Below are 23,671 nucleotides of genomic sequence, written 5' to 3'. Positions count from 1 at the left end.
GATGTTCTTATTATGAACAGTTTTTGCTTAAGTTTTGAGAGAGTAAAAATTCAAGTTATCCTTTAATTAGTATGGGTTAACATTCGTGTACAATAATCTCTTTCATTCTTATAAACATTTCTCATGTATTTAGGTCTGTAATATTCTTTTATTGCAGAAAGAAGTTCTATGTTTTATCTCTTAAGCCTAATTTTATTTAGACCTTGTTATTGCTTGAAACGTGAAACCCTCACATACGAATATATTATTTAATTATTTGAGTTTATTTGGATTTAAATATATGAATATTTTGAAAATCTCTACAAGAACTGTTATTCCAACTTCTCTAATTTTAAGTGATAAAAGTATAGTCGGTTTTTATTTGAAAATCTCTACAAGAACTGTTATCATATCTTAACTATAGATAATTTTTTTTACAATTTTGTTGGATAATGTATTAAATCATTTTTAGAGTTCGATCATTCTTACTATCTTTTAATTTTTATTTATTTATTGTTTTTATCATGCAAAACATTGTTTAAATGATTTTTTACATAAATATGATTTTTTTTTTGTAATTTTATTATCATAATTATGTAAATATATTTTATTTGTTATAATATAATATTTGATTAACATTGTCATGAGATTTAAATGATGAAAGATGGATGTCTAAATTTAAATTATTATTAGTTTTATTTTTATTTTCGATTTCGTTAGAGTAATATATTATAATTTTTATAAAGGCATAAAAAAAGATATGTCATTATAATTTAAAGAATACAAATAAAATGTTAATGAGACAAAGTTGTTAAAGGTAAAAGTTACTATTACTATCTTTATAATTTTTGTTTGTTTGTATAGTTTTTTGTTTCGTTCATATAATTTTAATTATTTCTTAACTCATCAACTACTTTAATATATGAAATTTTTTGTCTTTAAGGTATTTTTATTTTATTATATTTTTAATTATAAATATTTTTTTCTTTGTACAATTTTGTTGGATGGTGTATAAAATCTTAGGACACACATTTAATCATTCTTACTTCTTTTAAATATTGTCATTTGTTATTTTTATTATACAAAATATTGTTTAAATGATTTTATACATAATTATTTATATTTTCTAATTTATCATAATTTAATTTTATTACCATAATTATATAAAAATATTTTATTTACTATAATATAATGTTTTAATATCATTTTGATTGACATTTATATTATGAAAAATATATGTCTAAATTTAAATTATTATTAATTTAATATTTTTTATTATTTTGTTAGAGAGTATATTATAATATAATCTTTATAAAGATATACAAAAAAATATGTCATTATAATTTAGAAAATACAAATAAAATGTTAACGAGACAAAGTTGTTAAGGTAAAAGTTACTATTCTTATAATTATTAAAATAAGTATGAATAATTTTCATAATTTTATTATAAAAAATTTAGTTTTAAGAAAATAGTTAAATCTCAAATAAAAAAATCAATTTTTGAAAACAATCACTTAAAATATAAGATTGACAAATTAATTATTTTAATTTAAGGAAATAATTATTTAAATGGTAAAAATAAAAAGTAAATATGCATATCAAAATGTATTTAGAAAGAAAATTGAAATGCAAAATTACATTTTAATTTAAGCGTAAAAAGAAGGTTGTGTCTTAGCTTACAAGTTAGATGATTCTAGATCCCCGTTTTCTCCTATTTCATCTCTCTCAGCCTGTGTTCGTTTAAACAAATAGTACTGTAGGAGTAGATTTGGAAGAACGGATTTAGAATTGAAATTCTGTTCGCTTTAAAAGATATGCAAAGATCTGTGCAGATTGATTTAGAAAAAGTTATCACAATTTCATCTCACCATACCAGCAAAGATTTGTGCGGATATATTATTTTTGACATTTTTCTCCTCACGCTTTAAAATTCTGTTATACATTATAAATAATTTTATAATAATTATTATATTAATTATTAAATATATATTATTTGTTTTTATAGTTTATTATATATATATATATAATAGTTTATAATAATAAATAATATAATAATATAAATTTAATACTTATTTTTAATAATATATATAATAATTATTAATAATTATAATATGTATAATTATAACTATATATAATAAGTAATAATATATTTAATTATTATTAATAATATATATATATATATATATATAATAATTAATATATTTTTAATTTATTTAATCATAATTTTATTAAATTTTTATTTTGAGGGTACTTTGGTAAATTTTAAATTTTTTATCTATTATAATTTTTTTAATCTATCACATCAATCAAATTATTCACTAACTTTCATAAAATTCATCTCTAAATTCACTCACTTTACTTTCTAAATCCTCTTAAAAAAACACACATATTCATCCACTCAAATCTATATAAATCAATCCTCACACTCTCCCCCAAATTCATCTTCTAAAGTGAACAGAGCCTCAGTCTCTTATAAGTTATCGTCTTTCCTTCTTTCTCTGCAACTAACAACACCAACACTCTCTCTCTCTCTCTCTCTCTGCCAACAAGGTTCTCTCCCTCACCATTACTACTTCTCATCGTTTTCATTCATTCGCTCTCTTTTTTTTTTGTTCAATTTTTATTTTTAGAACTATTGAAGACTGTATTGCGTTGCTAAGGTCTTACAGTATAATCAATGTAATTTCCCCTGTCTTTGTATTGAAAAAGATTACTTGAAACCTATGCCTATAAAGAATTAGGTTAACCATTGTATTGTGTTGTAGCACAGTGTTTTGGGATCTAAGTTCGTATTAGTTTACTGCCTTTAATAATGCTGACTGACTTTTGCTTGGAATAATTTCAGTCTTGAAATATGTTTGAATGAAATTATTTTTAAAATCAACTGTGTCAAGAATAATGGTTTAATTCTGTATCGAACAAAATTTGAAAAATAAGTCAATTTCTTAAATCTAAGCTTTGTTCACTCCACTTTTCTTGTGTAAAAATTGATTTTCTTACATTCAGATGAAATCAATTATCTTAAAAGTATTTTTCTATAAATTTATGTGAAGAATTCCAGTATTTGATTTTTGGAATAATTTCAATTTTACAGTTGTCGAACATATCCTATGGATTCCACAAAAGGAGATATCGGGAAACGTTCATTAGCTGCAAGTGTTACTTCATGTCGAAAGAAGAAGAACGAAGAAGCTATTTTTTTGAGAACGTGAAAGATAATATACTTTTTTTGAGAACGTGAAAGATCATATTGACGAATTTATTCATGCTTCTATGGATGAGCATAAAACTTGCTTCAAGGAAAAACTTGAGAAGGTTTTTGTGTTGTGTTGTGTTGAAATTGTAAGCTTTGTTATATGGGGAATTGTATGAAGCTCTTTCTTAACCTACATTGTGTTTGATTTCAGATGTTTGGTATGTCCAAGGCTGTTGCAGATATGAAGAAATAAATGGTATGTTTCAGAAGCTCTCTCCAAGGAAACGGATATAAATAAGTGATATTTTAAGCATATAGGAATTTCCCATATCATTCTACCTACTTTAAAACTATGGCTGTACTAACCCTTAGCATATTACTATAACTATCAATTTTCTCTATTTACTTTTTAATATCCTTTATATTAGATACCATATTTCTCAGTCTTTTAATAAAATCCTTTACATTTCTAATTAACTAGGAAAGGCATCAAAATAAAAATTAATATCACGTTATTTAAATACATTAAATATATGAATACGTGATCAAACGTTTAACATGCTGATTTTTCTGCGGAGTTTTTAGATAGGAAACTTTATACGATATTTGTGGAAACTATTTATAATATCATATTTCTTTTGGAAATAATTTTTTTTAATAAGTCATATTATAATATGAACTATTTTCGGTAATACATGATAATATAAATCATTTCGTAATCCTTTCCCCTTCCTTTTTTTTTAATTAAAAGAAAAATCTTACTGCTACTGCTAATACTCTTATCTCGTGAAACTAGTTCTTGAGTGAGAAATTTTCATATATTTTCCTTCAAATAAAGCCAAATAATTAAATAATATAGGTGAAACTAGTTCTTGAGTGAGATTTTCAAAATTTTCATATATTTTCCTTCAAATAAAGCCAAATAATAAATAATATTGGCGTATTTTCAACCAATTTTATCGTCATGTTTCAACCATTAAAACCGTTTAAATAAAATATGCAAATAAAAACATGTAAATAAAATTACGCTTTAAGAGATATGATCAGTGTATTTTCAGTAATAAATTTTTTTACATTACATAAATATAAATATGTCTGGTATATATCTGAAAAACATTACTGCATATAAATTTTAACTTTATAAGGACACCTTAAACTTTCACACTCACACGAGTTACTTTTAGTCTACACCTATATACTTTCTATCAAATAGTGGAGGCAATCCTAATTTTAGTTTGTGTTCTGTGTACCTCACATTTTCTATCAAATATTATTTTTTGGGATCATCTTTGTAGCATCTATTTATTAAATATTTTCTCACATTGCCTTTCTTTTCTTATCTCAACTATTATCACCACATGCTTTTCACATTCCTCTTTTTCTTGAAAAACAAAAGTTTCTTTTTTTAATGTAAATTGATTCAATTTAACATTAAAATTATAAAAATAGTGTAAATGTTAACATGACTTTATTAAGAGGAAGTGGTTTGATTATATGTGATTTTACTTGAGTTGAATTAAAGTCCTTTGTATATGACATAACTTTGGTGTGGGGGGAGAAAGTTGGTATAATGTGATATGACTTTGATTAGTATAATGATTTTTACATTATGAGTAAAGTTGTATCGAAATGGTATAACTTTAGTTGTATATTATTTTTTAAGAAGTCATGTGATGTTGATATGACTTCACCGTATAACAGAAGTCGTTTTGGTTTGGAGAGACTTATGTATTAATGGGTATGTATTAAAGTTATTTGACTTATGTCTTAATCAGTTTTTATAAACTTGTGATTAGATGGCACATGTTTGGAGTTAATATTCTTAACCAAATTTGTTCTGGTATGGTATAATTTTTGTGTTGTAGAAATTTAATTCAATTTTTTCTAATTTAATTTAATTGAATAGATAATACATATTTTTTCTAATTATTTAACTAAATTTTTGTAACTAATTTAATGAAAACATTATGAATATTAAATAGAAGTAACAAATAATTATTTTTTAATTTAATAAATACTAAAAATCATGTGCTCATTCGCCTTGCAATCCTCGATGTTGTCTCCCAGAATGCTAACCCGATCGGCTAAGGTTCGTCAAGATTTTTTCATCTGATATTTATAAATAAAGAATTCGATGTTAAATTAGGGGTTTTATATGATTTTTTTATTCTTATTAATGTCGGTCGAAATTTTTCTTAATTAACATTAATAAAAAGAAGAAGTAATTATAGTTAATGTTGGGCAAAAGTTAATTAATAGTAGAAAAAATATTAACTATAGACAAAAACTAACGTTTATATTGATGATGAAAAGTGATTACAAACGTCAACAAAAATGAATAATGTTTCCAACCATGACCGAGATAATTGTAACTAATATCAAGTAAAAATAATAGTGATATATACTGAATCTCTTTTTGACAACTTAAATCATAAAAAAAAACTCATATTACCATCAATAAAAAAAATAATGGTCTTCAACTGAAAAGTACTCCTCCTGACAAGTTCTCAATCCTGGGTAAACCGATTAAATCTCAATCAAAATCAACTTACGAGGAAATTATGAAGAACACCATATAAATTTGAAAATAAAAAATACAAATTTTAAATTCTTACATTTTTAAATATTTTAAAATTATCTAATTTTAAACAATTCAACTGCTCTAATAAAATTTAAGAATTTTAATTTCTTTTAAAATTAATTCCCAAATAATATATTTTTATCGTAAGAGAATTTCAAATTTTCTAAAAACAAAAATAAATTACTCTTCCTTTAAAATTTCTTATACAAATCCACTGTAAAGATTATGTAAGTCCTGGGTTCTCAAGCTTAGTATAATAATTTGTATATATTTTTGTGAATATAGGTCTCTTTCCCGCCAACCCCTAACAAATGAAATAGTTGAAGTCATTTAAGTAGGCCTCATCAATTCATCCGTGTTAGGTTGAAATAATAAAGTTCAACAACTCCATAATAATGGAGAAACTCGTACCGACCTGTTTAAAAAAAAAATTACTTTTTTCTTTTTTCTGGTTTTGTTTAAACATGTTAAATTAATTTTGCAGATTTTTTAAATTTCAATTTTTTCCTTAAATTTTTTAAACAGAACAATTTTTCATCAAAATTAAAATAGTTAATGACGATGATTTTCTTTATTAATATAATTAACATAATTATAGCGTTAATTTTGATTAAAAAATTATTTATTTAATTCAAAATATTTAAAAAGAAAAACTAAATTGCATTAATTTTTTAAAAATTAAAACTTAAATAAACTAAATAATCAATTTAACACTTTTATACAAAAATAAAACAAAAAATTAATTAAAACAATTAATAAAGATAGTTTTTATATTGGATTAGGATGGAAGTATCGATAAGTCGCAAATTTTAAAGTAATATTTTGAAAGTAATCATTTAATCATTAAGTAAAATGATTAAGATTTATTATTTAAGGTTACGCGGATAGACTTGTCTTTCTCCACCGATATATGTATTGTAATGTGATGACCGACTCAAAAATAAAATAAATAAAGCACTTGTTTTAAGTTTTTCAAAAAATGAAATCTTAAAATTTTTAGTATTATTATTATTTCTATTTTAAATTAATTATAAAATTATGTTTAAAAGAAAAGGTATCATATTTTTTTAGTACTAATATATTTCTATTAAATTAATTATAAAATAATGGTTAAAAGAAAAATACCTCTAACAAAATTGTTTTAGTACTAATATATATTTCCATTAAATTAATTATAAGTCTATATTTAAAAAAAATTATTATCAATGTTTGTTAACTTTTATTGGTAATAAAAATAATATTTAATGAGTTAAAAATTTTTTATAGTAAATTATAATTTTGTTTAAAAAATGATTACTTATGTTTATTTTCTTCTCATCAATATTGATTTTATCGTAAACTTTTATCTTTTTGTGACTTCTCTTGCCTTTCTTTGTTTTTTTCTATGTTAGAGTCTTTTTTCAAAAGTTTTGACATATTACGTTTTTGAATCTCATGTTGATTGTGTATACTAGTACTTTTATCCTCATTTCTCATTTCTTTTTAATATGTTTTTTCTTTTATTTATGTTGTTGTTTTTATTTTGTTTGTTGGATTTGTATTAGGATTAAAAATGTGTTTCTTTTGTTCGATTTTGTTTTCGGTATTTTTCAATTTACAGATTTTGAGAGTTTTTTGTATATATCTTGATTGCTGAAAATTTTCTACAAAATTATTAATTATATTAGAATTTAGTTTTTTCGTGGACAATACATTAATTCTAACAATAAGAATTAAAAGACTACAAATGTTAAATAAGATCAAAACTAAACTCTACATCGAAAGTTGAGTTTTATGTAAAAAGATAATTAAAGTTTAGGAAAATAAAAAGTTACCATTTTTTTATGGTTCATAATGTTTAAAATTGATTATTTTGTACTTATTAGTTTTTTTCAATTTTATGACTCCATGGATTCCCATTTAAACATGGGTGCTTTTTATAGGAAAGGAGAAACATATAGTTTGTATATATATAATTATTTTTATTAATTATTAATCTTACTATAAACTCTGGATGTATGTAAAAATGTTGAGACTTGAGAAGGAGAAAGAAACTTAGGACTTCAAGATATTATAATTATACTATCGAGTTTACTTTCTTGACAACCAGAACTAGGTTTTATTGTTTTAACTCATTCTTTGTATAAACTTATTTTTAGTAGTGTTTTATATGTTACAATTTTTTGTTTCATATAAAATATATGAATATGTCAACTAGAAAGCTATGAATAAATTATTAAATATATATATATATATATATATATGGTTACTTAATTAATTGTGAATATTTTAATAATTTAAACGGGGACGGGTATTATGGCGGGGATATGTACATCCCCATACCCATCTCCATACCCAATTAAAAAAGTCAGAGATTCTCCGTACCCATACTCATACTCAGTCAATGCGGGGACGAATTTGAACAATACCCATGGAGATGAGTTTATTTACTATCTCTAATCAGAAAATATATGTATGTGCTCTTTGAATGATCAAGATAATAACAAAATATATATATATAACAATAGAAAGAGAAATAGTTAATTATGATAATTACTAAATAATTTTATATAAAAAAAAATTTAAATGAAAGATCTTATTTTTAAAAAAAATTTGACCTTCCAAACTCTTAGACTGCTACTTGAACTGTCTCTCTCTACTACTATTACTTATACATGTAATCACAACACTAAGCCCTAATAAAGATGAGACGACTTTTAACAATATGAACTTTTAACAACTTTTTGAGATAGTGTAAGTGTAGGTGATCAGATTAAATTATGTTACTCTATAGAAGGTTGATGTTCCATTGATAAGTTGAGTATGTTACAAGGAAATCACTGAAATCCAAAAACAATTTTGATTATTCGAGTAAGTAAAACGGGTACATGGACGATGAAAGAAATGACCAACTCTACAAATAGGGTTTTAATACACCTAAAAACATTTTAAAAGTTTTTTCACAATACACCTTCTAACATTCTCTAAAGACATCTATTCATGACTTATAGAACATTAGTATTTATAATTTTTTTTTATAAAGAGTTAAACAAATAATAAAGAGCTATTGCAACATGTAATAGACAATGAAAGGAATTACCTGGTCTTTCTATTGATTCACTCAAAACTTAGGAAGTTATAATCTAGTTGTTTTGGACATTGGAGAAAACTATTATTAACTATTTCAACATAGAAATAAATCTAAATGACCTGCAAGAATATTTTATACAAATTGTTTAGATGCTACTTCATTTTATTAATTTCAATATGTAAATTTGTTACGCGGTTCATTTTAGTAAAACATGTATTATAATTATTTATTTTTCCGTTTATTGTCATACACGTGTTCCGATATTAGTCCCTATGACTAGTCAAAAGTAAGATGTGTGTTTTTCTAACAAAAGAAAGAATTGCATTTCAATTAATTACCAGCCAATTTATAAATTATAATTGTAATATATTGACGAGTTAAATATCTTTTTATATTATCAATCAGTTAAAATCATCCGAGATCCACATTTGATTTTTTTTCTTTTATAAAAAAGCAATAATTTTAAAATTCATAATCAAATGACAGTATAAAATATAACCAATATCAATTTACACAATGTCTAAAAAATATAACCAATATAATATCAGTTCACTCTCTGTCTCTCTCTATGCGATATATTTATAACATGCAAATAAAATAATTATGTAATTATTTTTCAATAATATACATAAAACTAGCATGAAATTATCATGAAATTATCTAAAAATTATCTCCTTGAATAATTGTAAATGATTGTGTACCTGTGTCTGTCTTATATGGAAGAAGGATAGCATTTTGAAATTCATTTAACTTTTTTATCATATTACTGATAAATATTTTTAAAATATAATTAACATAAATGTTTTTAAATATGTTTTAAAGTAATTATAAAATATTCCCACCTCTTTAAAGAAAATTAGAGAGGATTTATATTTTATATAGGGTTAAATATGTTTTTGGTTCCTTAACTTTCAGTAAAATTTAGAATTAATCTATCTCTGAAACCTTGACTTAATTTAGTCCTCTAACTTTACAATCCTCTAACTTTAAAAATGTTTGGATTTAATCCTTTTAACAAAATTTTATTTTTATTTGATGTTTCAAAACAGTTTCTTAATTAATATTGAAGAGAGATGTGTCAAACACGATAAACACTCAAATGCTCTCATGAAACACGTTTCAAACATTAAATAAGTTTTAAAAAAAATTAGTTAAAAAGATTAAATCCAAACATTTCTAAAGTTAGAGGACTAAATTAGGTCAATGTTTCGAAAAAGAACTAATTTTAATTTTCACTTAAAATTAAGAAAGAAAAACATATTTAACCCTTCTAAATATTTGTAACCTAATCATTATCCGGTGACGGATTCGCAGTAGAAGGGAATCTAATTTTTGTGGCTTAATTCACAAACAGCAGCCCCCAAAGAAAAAATTATGAAGAGGCATAAAACATAGTGTTTAATTATTTATAAAGTAAACAAGTTGAGGAATACTACCATAGTTAAAAGCAGGCAATAGTAAAGCAATTCAATCACACATTTTCAAACCAAATACAGAGCTTGGCCATACCCAACCACACACCATTACTTTCCTACGCTGTTAGGAATGGCAGGACTGTCAGCATAAAGGCTTCATAGGAGAAGGTTGCAGTCCCCGTATACGCTGTATCTTTCTCCTTGAATTTGTCAGTTAGTCCCTGCAATACCAAATACCATAATTAAATTCAATTACATTCATCACTTTCATTTCATTTTTTCAAAATTAGCCGTTTCATTAGACAAGAATTTGTGATTAACACTAAGAAATCGGACCAGGTTGAATATGTTTCACTAATCATCTAAATAAAGCAGTAAATTTCACGAAAAGGATCATATGCTTTTGCAAAGATATCTTAGAGTCAACTTATCTAAGAAACAGAGTATATTCATGTCTCATTTGTCGGCCTCTGATAATAGTTATAAAACTTATCCAAGACGTACCCAACACTGCTAACTTTTACTGATCAAGATTAACAAAAATGCATTGGCAATAAAGCAAATTTTTAAAAGGTTATGTATGGTTGAGTAAATATGCATGCAGTTCGATAAGGCCGCAGCCCCACCATCACTAGAATTGTCATTTTGCTTCTGTTTATTTCGGATTTCGGTATCAGATGAGAACAATTAGATGTTTATTTGCAGAAACTAAAGAATAATAAATAAGTCACAGTGGTTTGTTTGCTCACCTTAACAGTAAGACAACACCTGCATCAGTAAACATGGGAAGAAATCAGTTTATATATTCAAGTTATACACACAACACAACAAGAAAAAAAAGTAGTGGCAATGCTCCTGGAAATAGAATTTTTACTGTAAGTTGTTCCCATTTTAAATCTGGAAAATGCGGTTCCTTAACTAACACTATATAACAAATTAAAAATAAAAGTGTCTGAGTCTATGTGGGTATTGTACAGGGACGACTTTGCTCTGTCTTCTCTGTCATAGTAAAAGCAAAACATTGGACTTAAACCAAAAATAAATAAAAATAGAAGAGATACCTACGGGAGGATCCTTAGAGTGGATATGGTTTCCCCAAAGTGAATAACTTATTTAACATGATAAAGTAAATAATCTAATCATAGGAAAATCAATAGATGAAATTATAGACATGTACATAACAAATCATCGTCAATTTATTGGAGTATTAATCGTCAATTTTCAAAACTAAAACTACTTATTTTATTCTTACTTCAGATGAGCTAAATTTCGATTTTCATTATATAAATAAATTTGTATCCAAAATAAAAAGATAAGATTTGTAGAAAAGCCATACTCGATGAAATTGTCATATTCTATAGCCTTGCTTTTTCCCCCAGTTTTGTCAAACTTTGAAACCAGCAAATCCAATACAACAGGAGAAACAGCATAACCCAAACTCAGTAGAGCATCTCGCAACTCATTGGAATCGATTTTTCCACTTCTGTCCTTGTCAAATCTCTCAAAAATGGACTGCAACAAATATCTCTGAGTTACAAGAATAATTTTCAAATTTACAGACAGGATAATTGGCAAATTGAAAAATCATAATTAACAGTGAATAAAAATAAAAGGGGAAAAGGACATATACCCTCCAGTTCTGAAGACTGTAAAATAAAGATGTGAATTCCTTGGGTCCTGCAATGCATTACGACGAAGTCAAAAGTTGAAAAACTTTCCTTTAATTTAATCATATTATTAATACCAAACATTTACAGACTACCATTTACTATCTATAATAAGAGAAGGGTGACGGTAACAAAACTGCTCCTACACTTTACCTGCTACAATCTTAAATAATTGATTACGAACAGTTGCTAGAAATCTCACATAGACTATACAGTGTTTCAAAATAAATTTTCAAGTTTAAAAACAATTATTCAAGAGGGCACATAATTTTCCAAACCAAATCCTTACAGTCAACATCAAATCAACGTTACAAAATAAAATTTTAACAGGTGAGACCCAGTAATTTTTCAGAACCATATAATCGTCCAAAAGATGTAGTCGAACCAAAGGAAAGTCATGACATAGGGGGCCACTATAGCCACGTCATGTAAACACGTTACAGCCAACTTTTTAATTGTTTTACACTTTTCCAATATAAGTTTAATATTAATATATGTACACGTATATGACTTCTATTGGAAACAAAAAACTTCCTCCTCTATTGATCTTTTGTTTCAAAATTTGATCTAAGATGAGATTAATTATTATCTTACCAATTATACCTTAGATTTTACCAACTATTAATTACTTTAAATGAAAAATGCAATTGTGTGAGCAATTATACATTAGTTAACATATTTTTAAATGGAAGTATAAATGAAAGGCTACTAGTATGCATTCATTGTGAAATAACAACAAAGAAAATAGATACAACGAGAAACTATTTCCACATTTTGTTATTTCCATATTTAAAAAACCCTTAGCTACTTTTTCAAAAGTTGTTTGTTTTATTAGCATATTTGAAAGCATTTAAGTCCCCACTGCAATACTCTAACTACTTCACTTGAATATAATTTCTATTTTCTACAGTTCCTAATTTTCAGTAAAACCAAATTTGTTTAAAATAAAGGCCAGTTAACTTAATGAAATTAAAAAAGTATCTGAAACACTAGTGCAGTCCTACTGATTATACAAGTCAACAGTGGTACAACAATCAATGAAACGGTTAATTAAACCAATCTGCACTAATTAGTGATTAATTAATTAAATTCATTTAATATTAGTAAATTTTCACAAACCAAACGCGGAAATAACGAAACCAGCACATAGAGTGGATCCTTCGTGCTACCAAGAAGGTGCTCCCTCGAAAAGTCATACCCAAAATTAAACTAGCAAGCGACAACGCGCAAAAAAAATAACTGCATTCGCATTCAAAGCACGACACGCGTTTCGCATGCAGGTAAACCAAAACGCGCAAAAAATAAAATAAAATAACAAAACGACAAAAAAAAATTCCAAACACCGGCGCAGCTTAGCACCGTGCGCCGGAAAACCTAAAATTTTCAAGAGAGTGGAAATGGTACCTATCTTCTTGACGTTGGAATTGGTGAAGTGATACATGAGAAGATGAACGGTTCTGAGGCTGAAGCTTTGGTTATACGAAGACAACGCTCTCTGCAATTCCTTGTCGTCGATGAAGCCGCTTCCGTCTTGATCCGCAATCTGGAAGCACGCCACTATGCTGGGGTCCGTGCCCGGCGGAAACGCCGACGGAACCAGCGACGCGAACGGGCTCCCGTACGACGCCGCTGGAGGATAGCCTCCTCCGCTGCTGCTTTGGGAGTGGGACCCCTCCTTCGGTGGTTTGCTGTAAGGAGCGGCGTAGGGAGCGGACGGCTGGCCGTAGGGGGAGGCGCTGTAGGATTGGCCAGACGGCGGAGCGCCGTAGGACTGGCCGGGCGGTGGGGCGCCGTAGGACTGCGACGTCGGAGGAGCACCGTATTGTGATGGCGGAGGGGCGCCGTAGCCGTAGCCGTAGCCGGGAGGCTGGTTAGGGTAGCCTGACATGTCGAAAGGGAATTTGAGTTGAGAAAAGTTGGATGTTACGATTTGGTGAAGAAAAGGACGGAGAAGAAAGTGTTTGATATTTGGAGTACCAATTCACCTTAGTGTTTAGTTTATATTTCCAGGGCCGGTTTTGGCGTTTTGCCACTTGTGTGTGCAAAATTTAGCATGGTGTCTTTTTTTCACGGAATTTTAGAAATATGTAAAAATCTATATTTTTCTGTACTTAATAAATTACCACCTTTTGCGTTTAGTTCCTCTTAATATTTTTTATGTTTACTTTTTTTTCTTATATGTGCACCGTTTATTTCATAAGTTGGTAATGTATAATTTACTTTTATGGAAATTTTATTGTTACTAGTGGATAAAACAGAGTCATTATTTCTGCCGGTAAAACACAGAGGTCAAGCCATTACATTTGGTTTAGGTTTCCATTTCCCCTCTTTTTCTTAGATAATTACTTTTTGTTAAGAAGGTTGAAAGTACTTACAATGTTCATGTTTATACTCTAGTTTAGAAACTTGTTTTCGATTACTAATTTAATATAGGCTTAAATACTTTGATCCCAATTTTTGTGAGCTTTGCTTCGTTTGGTCTTCATTTTTTTCAAATGTTTAAAATGATCATGATTTTTATAATTTGTAGTCAATTTGGTTTGCAGACGTCGTTCAAATCGTTAACGGAAATGAACAGTAATTATCACATGTCACTTCGTGGTTTTTTTAATTTTTTTTAATTTTAAAAAGTTGTCCACATGTCAAGTCAGCATTGTGACACATGACAGTATCTCGTGGCTTATATTCAATTTGGTCCAAATTTTCATCAATTTTGTTCAATTTAGTCTCAATTTTGTTAATTTTGTTCAAATCAGTCACAATTTTGCTTCTCTCTAAATTCATCAAATTTAATTTCTATATAAGTGTTGTACTGAATCATTTAAAAAATAATAAAGAAATTTTTTTCTAATTTTAAAAATAATGAAGAATTTTTCCTCTAATTTTAAACTAACTTTAACCCTATTTTTTACATGTACCAAAAATCACCCATATATAATAGTTTTCCTCCAAAAAATATAGTTAGGTTTGGTATAAAAATAATGAAAGAAATATTTAAAATAAATGTGAATTTTAATAAAAATAAAATTTTCAATATAACATTTATATAAAAAATAAATTTGGTCATTTTGGATAGAGACAAAATTATGACTGAATTTAACAAAATTAACGAAAATTGGGACTAAATTGAACAAAATTAACGAAAAGTGGGACCAAATTGAATATAAGCCATGAGATATTGTCATGTGTCACAATGCTAACTTGACACGTGGACAACTTTTTTAAAATTAAAAAAAACCACAGAATGACACGTGGCAGTTATTGTTCACTTCAGTTAACGATTTAAATGACGTCTGCAAAAAGGACCAAATTGACCACAAATTACAAAAATTAGGACTATTTTAAATATTTCGACACCAAACGAAACAAAATTCACGAAAATTGAAACAAAAAATGTATTTATGCCTTTAATATAATATGAAAATATATACTAAATTGTGTAGTTTATAAATATATTTTGGATTTTATATCATGAAAATATATTTTAAGTTGTGTAATTTGTAATAGTTTCGAATTACGGAATTCATAATGCATTTTCAACTCAACATAACAACAAATTATTTCATGAGGCCAAATGTGTTATGTACGAGGCACAATTGAAGGAGTTGAAGAAAATGGTTCCATATTGGCCTCTCGGTATGCTAAAGTTACTATGGAGAATTGGAGAAAGATTCCAAAGCAACAAATGAAGATTGATAGATGATAAAAATCTAACTTGAATTAGTATATTAGAGTTATGAAATTTAAATTTGTCTTGTTTTTTCATAATTTAGAATACAAGAATATAAAACTCAATGATGTTCACTTTTAGGTACATATTTAATCTACATGAATATATAAATACATATGATTATATAAATACGAGTGTTTTTGTATTTAAAAGTAGGACGACAAAAAAGTAAAAATGTATGGTATATATCATTTTGGTCAATAAACCAGTACATCCTTGGATCGATCACTCAAATTGATTGGCGAGCTGATTAGTATACCCTTGGGTCGATAATCCAAACCGACTAATAAGATTGACCACTGCACCCTTAGGCCGATCACTCAAATTGATTGGCAAGATCGACCAGTACACTCTAGGACCAATCATCTAGACTGACTGACAAGGCCGACCAGTACACCCTGGGACCGATCACCTAGTCGATTGGCACGACCAACCGATTGCAAAATAAAGGTCAAATTAACTCTTAGCCAATAATAACCACATATCAACCAACTATGCTGATTAAAGTGTGATTGGACCATGATTAGGCAAAAAAAAGGTGGAAGCTCATATCAACAACAGTAAATAAAGGTCTCAAATACGATTGTTAACACATGCATTACAACATTTAATACTCATTTACTGAGACTCTCTAACTTGATCGTAAAAGTGCCTTGTGCAGTTACCCTCCGAACGGGTTGGACAATTGATAAGACATAAAACTTAATGACCAGTTGGAGCAAGGGACACCAAGTGAGCCTTTGGGGACCAATACAGTGGAGATTGGCCAACCTTGCAAAAACAAAGAACAATCACAAATGGACAGTTATAATAAAATTTGTTAGCATGGGTGACAAAGTGGGGATGGACCCGACGAGCCACCCCATCAGTCCCTCAAAACAAGGTGGCTCGGGTTAGCATTTTTAACCTGCCAGCCCGTTTTGGCCTGGTCCGCCTAGTCCACCAAACTGACGGGTCAAATGTAGGTCAGCCCACCTTGGCCCGTTGGCCTGTTTTATTTTATTTTGATTTTTTTATATTTTTAAATTAAAAATAATTAAAAAGATTAGATTTTTTATAATATATTTTTGTAAAAATGTAAATATGCATACTATTATAATTTAAATCATTAATCCTTACAAACTAAGTTTCAATTATTAATTATAATAGAGTAATTTAACATGTAAATGTAATAATTATTTTATTTTATCTAATTAAAAATATTAATTGATTAATTAAAAGTTTGAAAATATTTGTATGAGTAAATATACTTTAAATATTCTTTTATAAGTATATACACAAACAAAATTTATAATAAAAATTTCAAAGAATTAAAAAAGAAAAAAGTGACGGGTCCGCCCTCTGACTTGTCTTGTGCTGAGGTATGTTGTATTTCCTGACTCATTTTACAATGGCAAGTCAGTCCAACCTAACACATTTTTGACAAACCAAGGGTGAGTCAAGCCAAAACTAGCATAATTATCCTGTTTTGCTATCCCTAGTTGTTAGAGTTTCTTATTAAACATGAGTTTCATCCATGTGCTATTATTCAAGTGTGAACTTGCTTTTATAAAAAGAACATGAACATACGTATTGAACTTAGAAAATGAACAAAACATGAAGAAGAAAAGTTAAAAGTCAATTGGGTAGCTCAAAGGAAAATATCTAAGATAAGTGTTAATGGAATCTACTTGATCCAAGGATTTAAGAAAAGACTCGATTAAGAAGATAATTGTCTTCCTTAAAAAAACTTTAGAAATCTCTCATTTTCGTCAAACATCCAAATGTATTTTTTTTTTAAAAGATATTTATAACCACTTGAAATTGGGATGCAAATTCTAACCTCATTACATTTAAGGTAAATTGAGGGAATATTTGAATTTCATAATTCAAAAGAAATTGATAATTAGATTATTAAGAGATTAGGCTGAAAATATCAAGTGATAACCATGTTAGTTCGTTGCATGTCTTCTTTGGATCATGTTTCTCATATCTTCTTAGGATCATGTTTTTCATGGCCTTTTTTACTTTTCTTTGTTCACCTTTCACTAGCTTCAGCCAATATTTTATTCTTACCTTTTACTCTTCCAATGTCCACACCTCCCTTGTTGGGCTCAATAAGCCCAATTTCAAAATTATTATTTACAACTATTTTTCATGTGAAACTAAATTTCTTATGTCTAAAATTTATAATTAAAACAGTATTATTCTCTATAAACATTTCTTTATTTAATAACTACTTAAGATCCTTTTATCTATGCACTCACCGTTCAACGTTTCGAAGAGAATTCATCCACAAATTTTAAAAAACCTATAAAGATAAAAAGTCTTATTAAAATGCTCATATCAAAATAAAATGTTTCATTTCTTTTTATTTCATAAGTAAATTTTTCTTTCAAAAATAATTTATTTGAAAAGATGTTTGTCTTTTCCATTCCTCTCAAATTTATTAAAGTGAAATGAAGTCCATCATCTAAAGAGCAGGAATTTTTCCAAATAAGAGGAATTTTTAGAAATTTGTATTTAAAGATTAGATTAAATATGATTTTAATTTCTTAACTTTCAATAAAAATTAAAATTAATTTTTTTTTTCAATTTTAGACAAATTTAGTCCCATTTATAAAAATATGTAAATTTAATTTTTTAATTAAATTTTATTAAATTTATAAGTGAGAATATACTAAGGTTATTTGTATGGGAAAAGTTTTATCTAAGAAGCTTGAAGTGCATCATATACCACTTGTAGATCAATGGGTTGATGTTCTGCTAAACCACTTTCTTCCGTCATCTTTTACGATTGTGTTCCAAAGTTCTCTCTTCCTTTATTCAATTATTATCACTAAGGAGAATATTTAATGAAAACTTTCTATTTCCGAACGAGAGTATTTTTATTCATTTACCAGGGAGAACTTGAGTGTATTTTTCCAGAAGATAAGATACTTCTTTCCTATTTAAACTTTTTCCATACTACCTTTTATTAAATAATCATTTTATTTTGTTTTTAATTTGTTTTTCCCAAGTGTTCAAAATAATTAGAAACTGGAAAAAACTTAAAAGGGAATAAAAAATTTGCTTATGAGCCGTTATAAAATCAAGATTAAACATGTTTCTGTCTCTAAACTTTCAGTAAATTTTGAAATTAGTCCATTTCAAAATTTTGGATCAATCTAACTTTTTATCTTTCAAAACACATAGATTTAGTCCTTTAAATCAAATTTTGTTAAGTTTATTTAACATTTCAAACACGTTTCAAAATAACATTTGACTTAACATTAAAGAAAAAATGTCAAATAGTATAAACAACTCAAATACAATCCTAAAATGTGTACAAAACATCAGATAAACTAAATAAAATTTAATTAAAAATACTAAATCCAAGTATTTTAAAATATGAAGAACTAAATTATTCCAAAATTTCAAAATACACTAATTTCAAAATTCACTTAAAATTAAGGAACCAAAAACATATTTAACCCTAATCGATTACTTTTTTTCAAAAAGTAATAATTCTTCTCATTATAATAATGAATCAACTTCTAATTACTATAAAATCTCATAAAAAAATAGAATCACTAAATTATTTTATACTAAAACCACTTCCCTTCTAATATTAAACAAACTTGCAACGTGCTGTAATCAAAATGAAAAGTCTGCAATGGTTGACATTGAATTCATATTTTGAAGCTTCTGGTTCTAGCTGCACACCAGATAAGCATAAGTTATCAAAACCCTCATCAATGGACAATTTCAAGGCTCTCCTAGTGCAAAAGGGTGGTTCCTTTTTCATACTAATACATCAAAATATCAGTTTTCACTTTCAGTATTTAGTGAGGTTTGTAGTCAACCCAAATCCAAATGGAAACAGAGGATCATAATGTTTATCACCAACATTCATTGGGAGCTGATCCACTCTCTTGAACCATGTTCTTGCCAGCTTCCCAGTGAATTCATAGTCACCATAGAGAACATCAGCAACACCTTGACCTTCAGTTCCAGGAAGCCATGCAGCCACAAGTGCATCAATTTTTGATAGATATGGCTGAATCACAACTGGGCGGCCACTGATCACAACAACTACACATCGAATGGCTCCACACACATTGGTGATGGTGCTTGGACCAGGCTCAGGTATAGTTAGATTCAAACTGTCACCAAATGTTTCAGCATAGTTGTGTTCTCCCACAACAACAATGGCATAGGAAAATTTGTTTGACTTGACAAAGTTCACATCAGGGTTTTCATTGAAGACAACTTCAGTGGCAGGATCCACAGTTTGTTTCACAGCACTGAGGATGGTTGTACCTGTAATGTAAGAAATGAAATTACATCATCAGATTCTATAACTCCCACAGGAAGAAACTAGAGATCAAACTAACTTTATACTAGTAATCTAGTATTAGTCTCTTGATTCTTCATATTCTGACAGTAACATAAACAAACTCAACCACCCTGGTAGAGGATTCTAGATTTGTGTCGTTTTAGAGTATTTTGGCAGACACCAACATTAATCTTACTGACTTACCTGAAGTGAGATTCTTGTCACTGAGTCCCTGCCAGGCAATCGTCCATCCTCCACATTGGTAGCCCAAATTGTCAGCATGACTTCCTGCTACCAGTATTTTTGCAGACTTTTTGGGAAGAGGAAGCAGTGGCTTCTTAGAAGATTTACCATTCTTTAGCAACACAAGGGATTTCCTCACAGCTTCCCTTGCTAATTCTCTGTGTTCCTGTTTATACATGAATGATGCTCTATCAAGAAACAAACTCTTTCCATTTGAAAGAAATGCAAAAAGAACATGCATTTGTCCAAAGGATAATCTCAAGAAAAAGGAAAATGATATTTTAACAACTAAATTTGATAACTTTCTCTTCCAACCTGAGGCGACATCTTCTAAGTAGTTTTGAAATATAGAGAAATGAAAAAATAGGAAGTCACTTAGAACTTAGAAGATGACACCTCAGGTTATAAAAGAAAGTTGTCAAAATTTAATTGTCAAAAATCATTTTTCCAAGAAAACAAGAAAATATACCTGTTTACCCAGTTGGTTTAGCAGGCTTGGATCAGGAAGTGGATTTTCAAATAACCCCATGACAAATTTTACTCTTAAGATTCTTGCCACGGCATCATCAATCCTGCTCATTGGGATAATATTGTTCTTTACTTGACGGGTCAATTCATCAATGAACTCAGTGTAGTTGAAGGGAACCATAATCTGATAAATAATGAAACAGTTAACTAAAAAGTAAATAACAATGCTAAATTCTCATGATGAAAAGCCACTTTACTCTTTCAAAATGATAATAAACTTTACCATGTCAATTCCAGCACTGACCCCAGCCTGAACAGAGTATGAATAGTTAGCATGAGGTGGCGAGGTGATCCTGTCAATACCCTGCCAATCTGATATGACAAAACCCTGAAAGGTAGGAAAGAAGCACGTCACATGAAGCATCTCCACTCATTTCTATTTTCTCTGTGTTTTGACTTGTATGTGTCAATATTTAAATTATAGGACTGAATAGACAAATTTTTACCCTGAAACGCAATTTGTTCTTGAGGTAATCAGTGATAAGTTTTCGGTTAGCATGCATTTTCACCCCGTTCCAGCTAGAGTATGAGATCATTACTGTTGAAACACCCTTGATAATAGAGTTATAGTATGCTGGCATGTGAATGCCAAGCAATCCATTGTAACTGATCAATGTGTTGTTCTCATTGATACCCTTGTATGTGCCACCATCTCCCACATAGTGCTTGGCGCAAGCTGCAACCTTGTTCCTAGATCAAAGTAATTAAAATGAGAAGAAGTTTTTTATTTCAAGTGTCAACAAAAAATTATTGATAAAGTTTGAATGAGGAATGCTTAAGAATATGTCCCCACATTGATGGCCAGAGAAATGCATGAGTTTAACATATGACATCCATATTCTTAGAAAAAAATATATTGATAAGTCTGAACATATGAGGTTCAAATTCTCAACAAAATGATTGATAACAACTAATCAAACTCACATATAGATATGCATTGAGAAGATAAAATTGTTATTAGATTATTTGATTGCTTTATGTTGCAGTACAGTATGTATGATAAACACATTGCTTGCATGTTAATGGCCAAGGCCTCTTCTAAACCATAAAAAAAAAAACTGCAATATCTAACCACAAACAAAAATCTTACTTTCCAGCAACAAAGGGAACTCCCTTGACGGAATTGGCAGGGATATCTCCTTGCAAGCCAGGTATAATCTCAGTCATAGTTCTAACAATTCTATAGTCTTCACTGTAGCTTTCATAGCAACGTCCCCATCTTGGATCTCTGCAGACCTGTGGATGAATCAGTTAAGAACATGTTATGTCAGCAAACATATAAGTGTTGTTTATGGTAAAAACAACAACAAAATATTTAGATATTGCTTTTACTTACCGCAATACATGGAGCAAAGACATATGGAATTCCTGTTGCTCTAACTTCAAGAGCAGTTGCATCTCCAATCTTTTTTATGAGCACTGGATCCCTGTTAAACACTAGATCTCATTATAATTAAAGAGAAAAATAACATTCATTTTAAAGATCAGAATACCACTAAGAAATGCTTTTAATTGTTGATTTGGGGTGCCAAAAAAGTTCACATGTTCAAATATAGCTTCCACCAGAATTACTTCATTAGTAATTGGAAAACCAGATTCTTGTTGTCAATTGTTCCTCTTTCTTTCATGACTGTTCTTTCTATTCTAGCACATGCATAAACTTGCCTGGTAACTCCTAACCCAACATTGTGAGGGAAAATTGTAGCATTGTAGACATTGTTGTGGCCATGAACTGCATCTATTCCATAGATCATCGGAATTGCAAGGCGAGTAGACAATGCTGCTTTCTGCATCTCATTCACCATTTTCTGCCAAGTCTCAGCAGATGCCTTTGGTGCTGGAACACTGCCTCCACCACTGAGCACACTCCCTGTTCATCAGAAAACATGCACAGAGATTTCTTTAACAACAAAAAAATCCAGCACACACTCAGATACAAAAACCGGTACCAAACACTTGATTTGGTTACGGATTTGATGAGAAACTTTCAGTACTTACCAATGAAGTACTTCTTTATGACATCGGGAGTAGCAACTTCCCTTTCAATCTGTGTCATCTGGCCTATCTTTTCTTCCAGGCTCATTCGCTTCATCAAGTCACTGATTCTGACATTCAGTGGCACCTTAGGGTCTTTATACTTCAAATACTCTGCCTCTGAAGATGAAACCAGGCAAAACAGCAGAAGAAGACCCACAAAGGGTGTTGAATATCTCCCCATTTTAAAGCTTCAACACTCAAACCTATATGCAATCTGCACATAGCAAAAGGGATCAGAAAGCTGGAAAATAAGAACAACCCATTTCAACTCTTGAATGCAGAATAAAACAGTAGCAGAAAGACATTAAGACACACATGAACTTGAATCTCCTCAACCCACCAAAAACATGTGAACCACATTAACATAAAAAGAATCAAAACAAAAGCAAAACAAGCATGCCCTTTAAAAATCAGTAGCAATGCAGTGTATAGCTACTAAATAAGCTCAACATGCAAAACCAATTACCACAAAAAAACAACAAAAAAGCTAGCTTTTACCTTAGAGAAAGAGCTCAATGAAGAACAACCCAAGACACTAGACACATAAAGATCTAAACTTTAGTGTCCTGTGTACCCCCCAAGCTCAGAGCTGCTAAATAGAGAGAGAGGGAGAAGCTATTAAGAAGAGAAGCAGCCATGGTCCCACCCCACTATTCACAATGGCATCTTTCTTTGTTGTATGTAACTATTTTCTTTTCTTTTTTATTGTTATTCTTGTAATTATTTTAACAAATGCTAAATTACAATATTAATTTCTCATTTATTTTATAATTTTTAATCAATCTTTTAAGTTGTGTTTATAGGCTTGTATTATTTTATAATACCTTAATTAATATTACCTTTTAAAGTTTGTTTTTATCATTCAAAATATTCAATTTCAAGATTTTATTTAAGAAAACCCGAAATCGTTTAATATTCTTTTTATCT

At 28.7% G+C, this 23,671-nt stretch overlaps 2 protein-coding genes and 1 long non-coding RNA gene across 4 annotated transcripts; 1 reads left to right on the top strand and 2 right to left on the bottom strand.

Annotated features, from left to right (window-relative positions):
• Positions 1–2,430: 2,430 nt before the first annotated feature.
• Positions 2,431–3,537, top strand: LOC146884535 (uncharacterized). The gene is made up of 3 exons (XR_014996819.1): positions 2,431–2,530; positions 3,075–3,295; positions 3,388–3,537. It is a non-coding gene; the product is annotated as an uncharacterized LOC146884535 (long non-coding RNA).
• A 6,662-nt stretch (positions 3,538–10,199) lies between these two features.
• On the bottom strand, positions 10,200–13,927 carry LOC114191818 (calcium-binding protein CBP-like). 2 transcript variants are annotated; one of them, XM_028081224.2, is made up of 5 exons: positions 13,314–13,927; positions 11,873–11,919; positions 11,579–11,769; positions 10,992–11,010; positions 10,200–10,463 (listed from the first exon to the last, which is right to left on the bottom strand). In XM_028081224.2, exons 1-5 carry the CDS (start codon positions 13,795–13,797, stop codon positions 10,359–10,361), a joined length of 846 nt encoding a protein of 281 aa, XP_027937025.1. In that variant the 5' UTR covers positions 13,798–13,927; the 3' UTR covers positions 10,200–10,358. The 2 variants fall into 2 exon arrangements, with proteins under 2 accessions (XP_027937025.1, XP_027937026.1); XM_028081225.2 differs by having other exon boundaries at positions 11,579–11,754; positions 13,314–13,921.
• A 5,324-nt stretch (positions 13,928–19,251) lies between these two features.
• On the bottom strand, positions 19,252–23,412 carry LOC114191968 (uncharacterized). Its single transcript, XM_028081447.2, has 10 exons — positions 23,243–23,412; positions 22,706–22,958; positions 22,373–22,577; positions 22,044–22,134; positions 21,798–21,943; positions 21,154–21,397; positions 20,931–21,035; positions 20,649–20,831; positions 20,141–20,345; positions 19,252–19,920 (listed from the first exon to the last, which is right to left on the bottom strand). The coding sequence occupies exons 2-10, from the start codon at positions 22,923–22,925 to the stop codon at positions 19,436–19,438; spliced, it is 1,884 nt and encodes a 627-aa protein (XP_027937248.1). The 5' UTR covers positions 22,926–22,958; positions 23,243–23,412; the 3' UTR covers positions 19,252–19,435.
• Positions 23,413–23,671: the final 259 nt, after the last annotated feature.

This window comes from Vigna unguiculata, chromosome 7 (genome assembly GCF_037176805.1).
Source record: "Vigna unguiculata cultivar grain cowpea cultivar isolate G323 ecotype 2 chromosome 7, ASM3717680v1, whole genome shotgun sequence".
Taxonomy (NCBI): Eukaryota; Viridiplantae; Streptophyta; class Magnoliopsida; order Fabales; family Fabaceae; genus Vigna; species Vigna unguiculata.
This window is presented reverse-complemented; position numbering and strand designations above follow the sequence as displayed.

Bases quoted from the DNA above. Each gene is read 5' to 3' on its own strand.
- LOC114191818 (XM_028081224.2), bottom strand. From the start codon at position 13,797: ATGTCAGGCTACCCTAACCAGCCTCCCGGCTACGGCTACGGCTACGGC. The intron at 11,920-13,313 runs GTACCATTTCCA...AATGCATTGCAG, and splicing joins TTCCAACGTCAAGAAGATAG to GACCCAAGGAATTCACATCT. The intron at 11,770-11,872 runs GTATATGTCCTT...CTTGTAACTCAG, and splicing joins ACAGTCTTCAGAACTGGAGG to AGATATTTGTTGCAGTCCAT.
- LOC114191968 (XM_028081447.2), bottom strand. From the start codon at position 22,925: ATGGGGAGATATTCAACACCCTTTGTGGGTCTTCTTCTGCTGTTTTGC. The intron at 22,578-22,705 runs GTAAGTACTGAA...TCTGATGAACAG, and splicing joins CATAAAGAAGTACTTCATTG to GGAGTGTGCTCAGTGGTGGA. The intron at 20,346-20,648 runs GTATATTTTCTT...ATGTATAAACAG, and splicing joins TAAACCAACTGGGTAAACAG to GAACACAGAGAATTAGCAAG.